The sequence below is a fragment of the Penicillium argentinense genome (assembly GCF_028826775.1).
Source record: "Penicillium argentinense strain IBT 30761 chromosome Unknown utg000003l_segment0_segment0, whole genome shotgun sequence".
NCBI lineage: Eukaryota > Fungi > Ascomycota > Eurotiomycetes > Eurotiales > Aspergillaceae > Penicillium > Penicillium argentinense.
The window spans coordinates 2,045,467-2,057,988 of NW_026622662.1; the positions used below are offsets into that span (position 1 = coordinate 2,045,467).

At 52.3% G+C, this 12,522-nt stretch overlaps 5 protein-coding genes across 5 annotated transcripts; 4 read left to right on the forward strand and 1 right to left on the reverse strand.

Moving 5' to 3' along the window:
* Positions 1-116: 116 nt before the first annotated feature.
* Positions 117-1,383, forward strand: N7532_002874 (uncharacterized protein; the record flags this gene model as incomplete). The annotated part of the gene is made up of 6 exons (XM_056615368.1): positions 117-242; positions 292-553; positions 608-799; positions 849-1,007; positions 1,113-1,271; positions 1,331-1,383. The coding sequence occupies 6 exons, from the start codon at positions 117-119 to the stop codon at positions 1,381-1,383; spliced, it is 951 nt and encodes a 316-aa protein (XP_056478340.1).
* Positions 1,384-2,515: 1,132 nt separating this feature from the next.
* N7532_002875 (uncharacterized protein) lies at positions 2,516-3,378 on the reverse strand (the record flags this gene model as incomplete). The annotated part of the gene is made up of 4 exons (XM_056615369.1): positions 2,516-2,655; positions 2,726-2,993; positions 3,143-3,269; positions 3,311-3,378. 4 exons carry the CDS (start codon positions 3,376-3,378, stop codon positions 2,516-2,518), a joined length of 603 nt encoding a protein of 200 aa, XP_056478341.1.
* A 544-nt stretch (positions 3,379-3,922) lies between these two features.
* On the forward strand, positions 3,923-4,600 carry N7532_002876 (uncharacterized protein; the record flags this gene model as incomplete). The annotated part of the gene is made up of 2 exons (XM_056615370.1): positions 3,923-3,940; positions 3,995-4,600. The coding sequence occupies 2 exons, from the start codon at positions 3,923-3,925 to the stop codon at positions 4,598-4,600; spliced, it is 624 nt and encodes a 207-aa protein (XP_056478342.1).
* A 772-nt stretch (positions 4,601-5,372) lies between these two features.
* Positions 5,373-7,107, forward strand: N7532_002877 (putative aminotransferase; the record flags this gene model as incomplete). Its single annotated transcript, XM_056615371.1, has 7 exons — positions 5,373-5,454; positions 5,537-5,570; positions 5,639-5,768; positions 5,879-6,199; positions 6,280-6,357; positions 6,411-6,918; positions 7,058-7,107. 7 exons carry the CDS (start codon positions 5,373-5,375, stop codon positions 7,105-7,107), a joined length of 1,203 nt encoding a protein of 400 aa, XP_056478343.1.
* Positions 7,108-8,880: 1,773 nt separating this feature from the next.
* N7532_002878 (putative G1/S-specific cyclin Pcl5) lies at positions 8,881-10,991 on the forward strand (the record flags this gene model as incomplete). The annotated part of the gene is made up of 2 exons (XM_056615372.1): positions 8,881-9,316; positions 9,388-10,991. The coding sequence occupies 2 exons, from the start codon at positions 8,881-8,883 to the stop codon at positions 10,989-10,991; spliced, it is 2,040 nt and encodes a 679-aa protein (XP_056478344.1).
* Between the last annotated feature and the right edge of the window lie 1,531 nt (positions 10,992-12,522).

The window sequence follows — 12,522 nt, forward strand, 5'->3', positions numbered from 1 at the left end:
ATCCAACTGTTCCAGACTACACTGTACAGCCTCTATCGCAAATCCATTCATTCCTCTTCCTATATCCTGGATTGTTATCTACCAAGGAAGCTATTCTTCCCCAGAGAGGTATCATCATGGCAGAGTACATTGGGCTAGATTCCGGGGTGGCAGAGGATAAGTCCGGGCCAGTGAGTCCTGCTCCTGTGACGGAAGATGCAGTCTTTGGCGAGATTACTGAATCAGGGCTGAATTATCAAGACGTAGGTGTTATTTCACCAAGTCCGTCACAACTGACTAATGGCTCAACAGGTCGGATGGGTGGGAACAGTGGCTCTCATGATGAAAACCCAGTTCGGTCTGGGTGTTCTTTCCATCCCACAAATCCTTGATTCGCTGGGAAACATAACAGATATCATATACCTGTCTGTTATTGCAGCCATCACCACCTGGTCCAATTATGTTATCGGCACATTCAAGTTAAAACACCCTATGGTGTACGCTATCGATGACGCGGGAGATCTGATATTCGGTCGAGTCGGCCGCGAGGTCCTAGGCTTCGCAGTCTGTATCTGTGAGTTATCAAAAGCACCTGTTTTTTGTGAATCACTTAATAGTTACATTTCAGACTGGATCTTCTGTTCCAGCTCTGCATTATTGAGCACATCAATCAGATTAAATGCAGTCTCGGCTCAGGGGACGTGTACTGCAGACTTTGTTGCGATGTCTGCGTTCGTTTCATTTGGCCTCGCTAGTATCCGCACTCTGGGGAAGATAAAATGGACCGCGTGGATCGGGGTGGGGTCTGTCTTTACGGCTGGTCGGTAGGCAACATTCATTGTCGGCTTCCAAATACTGACTGCTACTAGTCATGATTACCACAATTGAAGTCGGTGTTCAAGACCGACCCCCAACAGCACCCATGACTGACCCCTGGATATCGGACTACAAGCTTGTTGGGCATCCTTCTTTCACAAAGGCAATTACAGAAGTCTCTTCTGTCGTGTTTGCGTACGCGGGTATTCCTGGTCAGTCTATTGTTGTCGCTATGGTCCGAGTACATTAAATGCCATGGTGACCACAGAAATCTATGAGTCTCTGCTGAAATTCTGTGACTAATTATCCAACACCAGGCTTCTTCCCGATTGCTGCTGAAATGCGCAATGTTGCATTATACACAAGGTCTCTTTTCATATGCCAGGCTGCGATGCCTGCGATATACATAGCTATTGGTACTGTGATCTACTATTATTGCGGCTCTTATGTGGCATCTCCAGCCCTTGGATCTGCTGGTACGTTAATTAAGAAAGTGGCATATGGGATCACCCTCTCGGGCTGATTGCTAGTACAGTCATCGTTCTACACGTGAATCGCAAGAGCGTCCTCTCATGGCTTTCTCGTTAGCAATCTCAAGTTTTCAAGCAAATACATCTTCGTGCGCATAATGCGAGGGTCTGAGCATCTGACAGCCAACTCCTTCAAGCATTGGGCAAATTGGTTGAGCTGCACATTCACCATTACAGATTCCTCGTGTCTCATTGCCAGTGGCATTCCAATCTTCTCTGATCTTGTGTCTCTCATTGGGGCTCTCCTTGGGACTTTCATGTCCTTCCAGCCGATGGGCTGCATGTGGCTATATGATAATTGGCAAACTGGCAGGGAGCAACCAACACTCAAGTGGATGTTACTTTCATCTTGGAGTATCTTCGTTATTGTTTCAGGGTCATTCTTGATTGTTGCAAGTACTTACGGCTCTGTGGTCAACATCATTGCTTCTAGCAAGCAGCCTCGGGCTCTTCTGCGTGGTCGTGCGCGACAACTCCAATTCATGATCCCGGGATGGTTTATATCAAGACTATATGAACGCAACACCTTTACCTCCTTGTACTTTTTCTCCATTATGTTCGCTCCTTGTTACTGGACATCCCCTGCAGTACGTGAATGAAGCAACTCAGTGCCTTCTGTTAGTTGGGCATAACTTCCTTCACTCCCACTCCTCATTTCATATCACTTGTCAGATATAAATATTTCTCGTTTAGATTCGGTCTTGATATTAAAATGAGCACTTGGAGAAGAGGCGAAATGTCGTTGCTGGTCAGGGAATCATGACAGTGCCTAGAAACAAGAATCCTTCCTTTTTATCCTCCAGGTTTTGGCTCGACCATCGCTACTCACAAACATTTGGCGGACTCCGTACCATCGCATACATATATGAAGCTGTTTTTTAGGTAAAATTAGAATGGGCGGATGAGAGAGACTCAGAAGATATTCAATGGTGAAGTGAAAAGCTTGATAAAGTGGAACTAAGATGAAGTTGTGGAAACTTAGTACTTTGATAGCTGCTGAACTAAGAAAAACTTTTACTGGGTAAGAGCAAATCATCTTTTTTGAAACTAGGAGTGCAGAAGAAATTTGCGAGGAAGCAACTGCACTCTTATGGCAGTACTACCAAGAAGAGGAGAAAGAAAAAGTGAAACGGGGATAAAGGAACAACGTACCAGTGCTCAAACTCCGAATGACCCCATCCTCGGCAACCCTATCCCTGAGCAACCTGGTCAAGAATGATCTCCAAATCACCAAACTCACTGAGGCGCAAAACCAGAGATGCAAGTTTCTCCAGTCTGGAACGCAAGCCCCCATCCGACGTGTCCCGCCTGATGTCATTATTTTCGTCTTCTGTCATGGACAATACGATACGTATTATCGAGAGAACCAGGAAGTTATCCACTTCCAGGGCCCTCCATACCCCCCGGCCCAATGTCAGCCACTTCAGCCCTTAAACCCAGTTGTTGAAGTGTGGCCACTCGACTGCTCCGGTTGATGATCGCATCAAAGAAGACAGTGAGGTAGTGATCGAACGAGATGGCGTCCCAGTCATTGGGAGTTCTCATCACGTAACGAGCCTCGCTAGCAGATCTTTTCACGCTTTGGTCAACATCATCATGTCGATAGGCCGCATGGTACAGAAGCTCGTAAAGTTCGTGTTCTTCGAGCAGGCCGAGGTCAGCACGTATCTCCCAGCGGGTGATAGGATAACCATCCCGGTTAGCGTGGGATCATCTGTTGGCCTCGGACGTAGTGGATGTTCGGAGTAGGGGTGGTGATAACGGGGTCGGTTATGGCGATGAGTGAAGGGGATGAGGTGGAGAGAATTAGAACTCACCAGCTTTCGTTCGGGGATCGAGTATGCCCTGTTCGTTTTGCCGCGGGCGACTAGGTTGGCGCTGACGATGTGGGAGGACGGTGGGTGGTGGATGAGAGTAAGAGGGTAGGGGAGAAAGAAAGCAGACCTGGAGTTCAAAGTGTAGAGTGCAACGTTGGCACTAGGCACCCATTCCGACCCGGTAGGTAGAGGTCACCCAATACCGGAATTTTGAGCGTGAGCAACCTGGTAGTCATTCAATTGAAGTGCTATTCTGTGAAAATATTCCAGAGAATTAAGGTCTCTTTCAAGTTGTATTTGTCTCTGATGTTTCCTCCAATCGAGGCAGAGACTTGCCTGCCGATGACACTCTGATGGAGGCCGCGATGCCAATGAAGATCTTCGTAGCCACTCTCGTAAAACGGACCGAGTCTTTCTTGGGCTCCTTGTCAATTCTGGTAAGCGCGATGACCAGCTTTCTTTGTATCAGGTGTCAGTGCACAACAAAACAATATCTTGGTGGTAATCTGATGAGCAAGTGTGCGGCCATGTGATTTGATCTGCTGAGTCAGCACTGTTTGGATTGCGGCGGCGTCCAAAGCTGCCCTCGCCGCAAAACAACTTGGAAAGAGAGCAGCATAAACAGGCGAACTCGAGTGCCGCGTTGCAAATTGTGTGAAATAGCCAAGCTCGCTGCGATGATCTCCATCGTGTCCTGCTAGATCCACCCTACACCTACCACCACCACCGCCTCCGCCCACTCTTCATTCCTCTAAGCATTCCCCGCAGACTACTGGCAGCATGGCCAATCCGCCCCAGGTAGGATTCTTAACCTCATTGCAGCTCCGAATTTGGTTACTCATCAACGAACAGCGCGCACAGCAAGTGCCTCAGCATGTCACCGCGTTACTTTCCCACCTGACCTCCCGCCCAGGGGTGGAATCTACCCTGATCCTCTCCCGCAAAGACGGATCCATCATCCAGAGCGCCGGACTCCTCGCTCCTTCAGAGAGTGGTACTAGCACCCCTCGAACAGCTGCAGCACCAGCTGCCGCCACCTCCACCGAATCAATCACCCAACCCGCCGACTCGTCCCCGTCATCTCCAGCCCAGCCCTCCCCTTCCACATACCAACCCTCGCAGGTAGAAGCGCTGGCAGCACACATCTTCAACTACGTTTCAAGCGCCTCCGCCCTCGGTGTTTCGCTCTCGCGACCAGTTCAGAAATCCGACGGACGCAAGGCTGGAACTCTGGAAGGTGGATACGATGTACACGCAAATGGAACAAGCACCCCGCGAGAGGAAGGAGAGGCAGAGGCTGCGGAACGTGAGGAGGATGACGAGGTGAAACTTTTGCGCATGCGCACCCGCAAACACGAAATTGTTGTGGTGCCGGATCGAAAGTACCTGCTCTGTGTGGTGCACGATATGGCCAATGCGAGTGGAGGAGCCGCAACTGGGGGTGTTCGCTCGCGGTAACGTGGCCAATATACATCCATTTTTTCTGCAGTACGGCCTGGCATTTTTCTCTTTGCGTTGTCTCATTGGGGTTTGGACGATCGGACTTGTTTTCTTTTCGCTTTCTGATTTATCTGCTACGTGGGCTTGGACTTTGGATTTCATACGAGATATACCCCATTCAAGCATGGTTTCGCATTCGTGCTGCTTTTTAGGTCCAGTGGATGCGTTTCATATTTCTGTAGCAAATGCCGTTGTGTAATATCCCGCTTTGCGTTGAGGATGGGCAACAGCTATTCTTTTGGAGGCCAGCAGACCTCATTATCACACTACGACAAAAATAGGCACGGTGGGAATCTGCTGGGCATGACCTGCTTCTTCCCTTTTCACATTCTGTAGCCACCGTTTCCACTTTCTATTTTATCGGAGAAACCGTCCATGGTCCACGGGCGAAGTGACCGGCGAAGTGAGTGAAGCGGACAGCCGAAATTCCGAGTAGCAGACACAAACAACTTTGAATGACCAAGGATACTATCTCCAATCATGCTGAAAAGACCTTAATGTACCTTATCCCCCACTGCGTCATCCCAGAAGCTTGGGGTTGAGCATGGGCTTGGATCTCGGCCGGAAAAAGTCCGTTATCAAATATGATCCACCATGCTACCCCCAAGTGTAGGGCGTGGGGAGCACGCCCTATACTATACTAAGCCATACCCCTCTCCTCTGCGGAGAAGACTTCGTGTCCTAATTACACTACCTCTAACTTGTACATTTGATATATCAACTCGACGAAATGACCTCTTCTTTCGATGTGGAAGCTGCGCGGGTTCATTTCCCTGCCCTGCAGCAAGAGCAGGTGTTTATGGACAATGCAGGTGGGTTCATCACATGCACCACAACCCGATATATACCTGATCGGACTCCGTATTTGATGCATGTATTGCTTACACCATCCAGGAGGCAGCCAAGTGCTGGGGTCAGTGGTGGAATCGTAAGTAAATTATGAAGGCAGCGCTTGTCTAAAATATAGCATCCTCACCAATGACTATGTTACTGCAGCATTTGCTCGTACATGATCAATACGAACGTCCAGCTTGGCGCAACCTACAAGGTCTCCCAAGCATCCACCGAGGGATTCTCGAACGGATACAAAGCAGCTGCCAGCTTCATTAATGCCCAGCCAGAAGAGGTGCGCCAAGAATTCTGGCTTTTGATCTGCACGCGTCTATAAGATGCAGAGTCTCCCCGTGATACCAGAACAAGTATGAATGGTGATGAGATGCCAACTGATGCGACCAGATCAACATCGGCGTTTCGACCACCCAGTTGCTGCACAATCTGTCTACGGCTCTGCAGTTTCAGCCAGGCGATGAAGTGATCGTGTCCAAGCTGAACCACGAGGCCAACTCTGCGCCATGGGTTCGCATCGCCGAACGGCTGGGCCTGACGGTCAAGTACTGGTCGTCTTCGCACCCGACGAACCCAACGTGCGAGGTGGCCGAGTTGAAGACGCTGCTGTCGGATCGCACCCGGCTGGTGACCTGTCCTCATGCCTCGAACATTACCGGGACCATCAGTCCGATCCGGGAGATCGCCGACGCAGTTCATGCGCACCCACGCGTGCGTATCCCTATCCCTATCCCATACATCGGGTGTCGGATGGGTTTCGAACATGTCCACTGACATCGACTTGCGAATAGGCCTTGCTGTGCGTGGATGGAGTGGCTCTCGTGCCCCATCGTCCTGTTGATGTGAAAGCGCTTGACGTGGATTTCTACGTGCGTTGTGTCTATCGTGATTTCTGCCTGGATATCGGCTTACCTCCTCGCAGGCGTTCTCTTGGTACAAGGTATACGGCCCCCACCTGGCGCAACTATATGCCTCCTCGCGGGTCTTCGACCAGATCCAGTCGCTGGCGCACTTCTTCAAGCCGACCGATACCCTGGACCTGAAGCTCAACCTTGCATCGGCCAACTACGAGCTCACAAATAGCATCCCCGCGGTGGTGGAGTATTTCGGAGCGGAGCCCAGCAAGACCTGGGCGGAAATGGCAGCGCATGAGGAACGACTGCAGGCGATTTTCCTCGAGTTTCTGGCCTCGGATGCGCGCATTACCATTATCGGTGACCCTTCGGCGCAGCGAGACGTGCGGGTGCCGGTGATTAGTTTCACGGTGCAGGGGGTTGGCAGCCAGCAACTCGTGGAGGCGGTTGAGGGGCGATCGGCATATGGCTTCCGCAGCGGCCATATGTACAGTCACCGACTGCTGAAGGAGGTGTGTGGGTTGGCGGACGTGGAAGACGGGGTGGTGCGGGTAAGCTTCCTGCATTACAACACCAGTGAGTGGATTCCCCAGCCTTGTCTTCAGTATCTACCTTTCAGAGTGATCCCCCTCCCCCTCCGGTGCCTACCCTTCGGCGGCGTCTGGTAGGGTATCCTAAGGTAGTGTGTGTGGAGTAGACGCTGACTAGGCAGCAGAGGCGGAGGTGCAGGGCCTGGTGAAGGTGCTGCAGGAGGTGCTTGCATAGGCTGCACGGCCGGAGCCTACCCTAAAGTACCCTACGGTATGTCTACCTAGTGCTCGAACAGAACTCAGAGTATATTCAAAGTTTAGTTCCTATATTATCATCTTGACTCATTCTTCTATCTGATTTTGTCGTTATCTCGTAGTATCTTAATAGTGCTAAGGTGGCAGCATGTATATCTGAAGGGGAATGGGGGAATTCCGATCGGCGACCCGGTTGCGGCCGGCAGTTCCGAGATCGGCCGACCGTACCACCAAATGCGAGTGAGTCAACATGAGGGCAAATGCGATAGCATAGTCGCGGTGAGAAGTCGGATGATAGTTGTGACAAAAATGATTCTGGTCACCATGGCTCTACCGACGAACGATCACCCGATCGCATAGAATCTGGACTGACGGTCAGACCTCGGCAATACGAGCGCCCCAACCTAAGCGCCAGCCCGTAGTACTAGGAGAATGTATACAGTAGTACTACTTTGTATCTTAGATACGAATTGCTCTACCCTAGGATGTACTGCTTATACTAGTAGTGTAAAGATAGGGCACGGCTGCTGCATTAAGGTCCCGGTAAGATGTCTTCAGCAGGCCTCGATACCCAACTCCGAGCGGACAGGGCAGTCTTCCCCATATTTCACGCAGGCGACCCCAACCAGACTGCCGATCGGACGAGACGCCAATCAGCCGGCGTGTAATCGGGTTAGCTAGGACCCGCCGCCGGATTGGCTCAGGCCGAGAACAGCGTGGCAAGCACTAGTCCAGCATACACTAAGTCCACCCGACTGTACATAGTAATGTTCAGGATGACCCAAGCACGAGAGTCAAGATGATGTGATAGAATAGCAGTTGAATATTATCAGGACAGAAGAGATAAACCATCAAGAAACAATGAATCATCGCATCGCCGTCGTACTGTGCTGAAGACAATAATAGAATAGAGTGGCACTGCGCCCCTTCCGCCACCCTCGCCACAGCGTGACTCCCCTCCTCTTAGTCACTCCCTCAGAGTCATCCGTGGTGAGCCTGAAAAACCTCTCCGTCGGTCACGACTTTCGCCTCGTCCCCTCTCCAGTCTCTCTCACCCTCTCCTCTCCCCCTTCTCCCGATTCCTCCCATCTCTCACCATCCCCAAAATCGACTGGGTTGCCGACTCATCCTTTCCGCCCGCCCCATTCTGCCTAGTCACCGCAACGCCTGCCTGACAGCCAGCCTCCGCCGAGTCTGCCTGTCTATGCTCCGTTCGGTGCCTTGAACTCTTCGCCCCCGATCTCGTCTCCTTCAAAATGTATACTGAGTCCTCCGTCCCGATCGCCCGTGTTGCCGCTATTGTCTCCCGCTCTGTCTTCGCTGGCTCTTCCGCCTAATTTCGGTCCTCGAGTCATCTTTGCCACGTCCGGGGTTAGCCTCAACACTGGTGTGATCGGTCCCTGACTCTTTTTTCGTCTGGTACTCGCCTTTTCGTCTGTTCTTTTGGTTTTGTCTGATCTTCTATTTATTGTTCGGTGACGAACATCCTTCTGAGTATTCCTTGTGACCTTTGGATCTCTTTGATTTAACCCGCCTCGTCGCTGGCGGTTCTCGCTGAAACTCTTCCGTGTCAACCTGGCGCTTCTCAACTTCTAAGGCTTTGCCGTCGCCTCCCGTAAAGACGGCTCCTGTCTCCTCGGCCTTCGTTCCCGGTTTATTGCTCAACGGTATCTTGACACTTCGGTTCCAAATCGGACCGTCCTTTTGCTCCGGTCGCGTCGACTCCTGAACCTCCGCCCCTCCTCGGTCCTTCATGAATCCCTCCGCGCCTCCGGATATGTCGGGGATGGACGTCTTGGGTCTACACATCTCTAACCCAAGCTCAAAAGCGCTTCATGCGCACCCCTATGCTTCCTCGATCGCCTCCTCCGCTTCCTCCTCGTCGTCGTCCGTCTTCTCCCTCGATGCCTCCCATAGCTCGATCTCCTCCACCACCACGAACCCGGTTGATGTGATTTGGGAGAATGATGCGGACCGCGACGCTCAGCTTGCGGGAAGGCCTGCGGTTGCATGCCCTCGGGCTTTCGCCAAGGGAGTTCCTCCCAAGATCGATGGCCCGGTGCCGCCGGAGTTGCGCACGCATCCCCGGCGCACCAACAGCGTCGCCCCCAACGGGCCCGGCGCGCGTCCTCCGCCCTGCCTGCTTCGCCAGTCCGAGCGGAAAGTCAACTTTGTCGATAACCTCGTCGGTAAGTCGTGCCGGATCTTCCGCACTCGTCGTCTCTTGTTCCTCCCGCTAAAAAAAGCCCCTGTTGTGAAGATACGGCGTCGCAGATCGTCGAAACCATCTGGCCGCTCTCCGCCGCGGCCTCGCGCAGCGATGCCGCGACCGGCTCAAAAGGTGTATTACCTCTCCGGACATTCATCCAAGAGACCCTCCGTCGTTCGCGCACAAGCTATAGCACCCTACAGGTGGCCCTCTACTACCTGATAAAGATCAAGCCTCATGTGCCTTCTCATGATTTTACTAAGGAACAACCTCGGGACCAGTCGTCGATGCGGGCCATGCAGTGCGGTCGCCGGATGTTTCTGGCGGCGTTGATCTTGGCCTCGAAGTATCTACAGGACCGTAACTATTCGGCCCGTGCCTGGAGTAAGATCTCTGGCTTGAACACCTTGGAGATCAACCAGAACGAGTTGATGTTCCTGCAGGCGGTTGGATGGCGTTTGCACATCTCGGAGGCGACTTTCCAGCGTTGGACTGACCTTGTCCTCAAGCTCACCTCGGGCGCTGGTGGCCCCCCAGCCAGTGAGGGCCAGTGTTGGCGAACCGTCCTGCCTCGTTTGACTCCGGAGTTGGATTCCGTCGACCCGGAGCCGATGACTCCGATCTCGATGATGAGCAGCATGGACGTCGGCCTGGGCGACTCTCCCTCCCCGCGCAGCACCGCTAGCAACGAGTCAATCCGGTCGACCTCCCGCGAACAGACTCCCACCTGTCCGCCGAGTCTGCCTCGGGCCTTGGAGCCGACTCCTCGCATGGAATTTACCAACCTCCCGATGCCGGCCCTTCCGCGACCTCAGATGCTCCCGACTCCCCAGATGACCCCTCAAACTCATGTGGCTTGCACTCCTGCTGCGAGTGCGGCGGCATGCGCTGCTCCCCGGCGCCCTTCCATCGGCACGGCGATGTCCCAGGCCCAGAACATGGGCATGGCGCGATCTACACTTGATCAGCGCCCATCCCTTTCGTTCTACCCTCGGGCTCAGTCTTACGATGGTTACCCGGCTCCGGTTCGTCGGTCCTCTCTGGCTAGGTCGACTTCGTCAGCATCCTCTCCGGACTCGATGGTCTCGGATGTGTCGACTCTGTCGTCACGGTCGTCCCGCTCATCATCGGTATCATCCAACGCTTCGGGTGCGGGTGCCCCCGCCCCTTCGCGTCTTGCTGTCAAAGCGACTCTACGATGCACCAGCAACTCTCTTAAGGAGAGCCGGAAGACTCTGGCGATCGCTTCTCCGATAGACGAGAGTACTCTTGCCGATCTCTACAGCTCGCCGGATTATGAAGCCGCGAGGGGCTCCGCACCCGATCTGTCTCAATATTCTCTTGATTCTAGCCTGAGTGAAGCAGCACAGAGCCTGTGCGAGCTTTCCGGTGCAACCCCCGAGCGTCGGCAGTGCCGCAAACGTGGGCGCACCGGATCGGACGATCTTCTCCTGCAGAATCACGTTCGCCATCTTATCGATGGAGGTGCTCCGGGTGTCTCTTCCATCTTGCCCGATGGCAATCTCGCCACCTCCTTATTGATGACCAATGGGTTTTCGGTTTCGGGTCCCGCGGGCATGAAACGGGCCTGCTGCGGCAGTGAAGCGCGCAAGGTCGCCCTGAACCCGAGCATACGCGCGGACTACCTGAATTGATCGGTGCTTCTAAAAGTTCCTTTTCCTTTTTTGGTGAGGTTTCGGAAAAGCCCGTCTTTCTTTTTGCGTCCAAATTCTTCACCTATAACCATACCACCCCGGCAACCGAACCCGGACTGTCTGCTTGTACATACCCCCTCCTTATTTTTCCTTGTTTTCTCTCCCTCTCTCCGTCCGGGCTCTCGGTCGCCGTGCAACAGTCTCACCTTACCCACGGGTCTGGTTGACTTTGCTAACGTGTACGATGTACGTGGTTTGTTCCCTCGTCATCTCTTCTTTGATCTTATATTCTTGTGCCTTTTTTTTTTTTTTTTTTTGCGTTGCGTACGGAGTGTGATGGGCATGGGACGGTCTGTTTTATCTACCTTGGACTTATTATTTGGAGAGTGGACACTGGATGGTGGCCTCTCTGTACTACGTTCTCCTCTTCCTCTGGCGCTGTGGGCGCCTGCGAGGAGATCGGCGTCCGGACTCTTTGGAAAGGTTCGCATATCGGATAGCCAATCGTACAGTTTCTTAATCACCTTTGTTTCTCTTTGGCTTGTACAGTATGATCGTGTAGACTAGCCAAGGCTGCCTTGGTCGTTCCACTTTGCCACAGATGCCTTTGTGGCTCCGCAGTGACTCACCGTCGGGTCAGCCGGTGGAACTGTTTCGGATTTGCCACCTTTTCTCTCCCTTCGGTCAGACGAACAGGCCTCCAGTGTTCTGAGTTGTCTGTCTTTCTGACTCATTTTGAGTGTTCGCGGGGGCAAAAAAATTCGATCTCGAAATTGGTAAGCGGTCGGGTGTGGAACCACTGACATAAACTATGAACACATTTAAGCCCCCCGCCAATCAGGCAGACTTCAGCATGGACCATTCATGGCTTGGAATGACATGCAGCATGCAGCGACCATCGGAGTCATGAGATGCTTAGAAGAAAGAATGTATTGATCAATCATTTGTGCATAACCCAAAAATATCACCCTATCAGGGCACAGACACAGAGGCTGGTCTTTATAGGTACTGACTTGCATACAGATTCCGACCAGGTGCTTATAGCGCACCGGACAAGCGTCAAATTATAGCTAATGAGACTCCCATGAAATCATCCATGGATTCTCCTCGATTGATAAATCATCCGAAACTCACCCTTGCAATAATTTGACCAGTCACCCAGTAAACCAGGGACGTGAAGTCCTGCCTTAAAAAGCCAGCCTGACCTAACGTCGTACATATATTTCACAATCCTTTAACGCCCCTTTTAATTTGAGAAGATTCCGATATTGTCTCCCAATGACGACCTGCTGATTTCTTTCGCATTTCGTCTGAGATGCGACGCTCTTCGCGAACTCCGTGGTCTTTACGTATTTAACCACTGTTAATCTAGCAGCCTTTTTGGTACATACCTGCTCGCATGTAGCTTTCATCTTCAAGTAGTTTGGGTCCCTGGGCGTGTTCTTCCGTTGGACCCGCTCAATATAGCGACGAAATATGCGACACACACTTTGAATATCTTGACTAGACTCTGTCAGCAGCCGCAATGTAT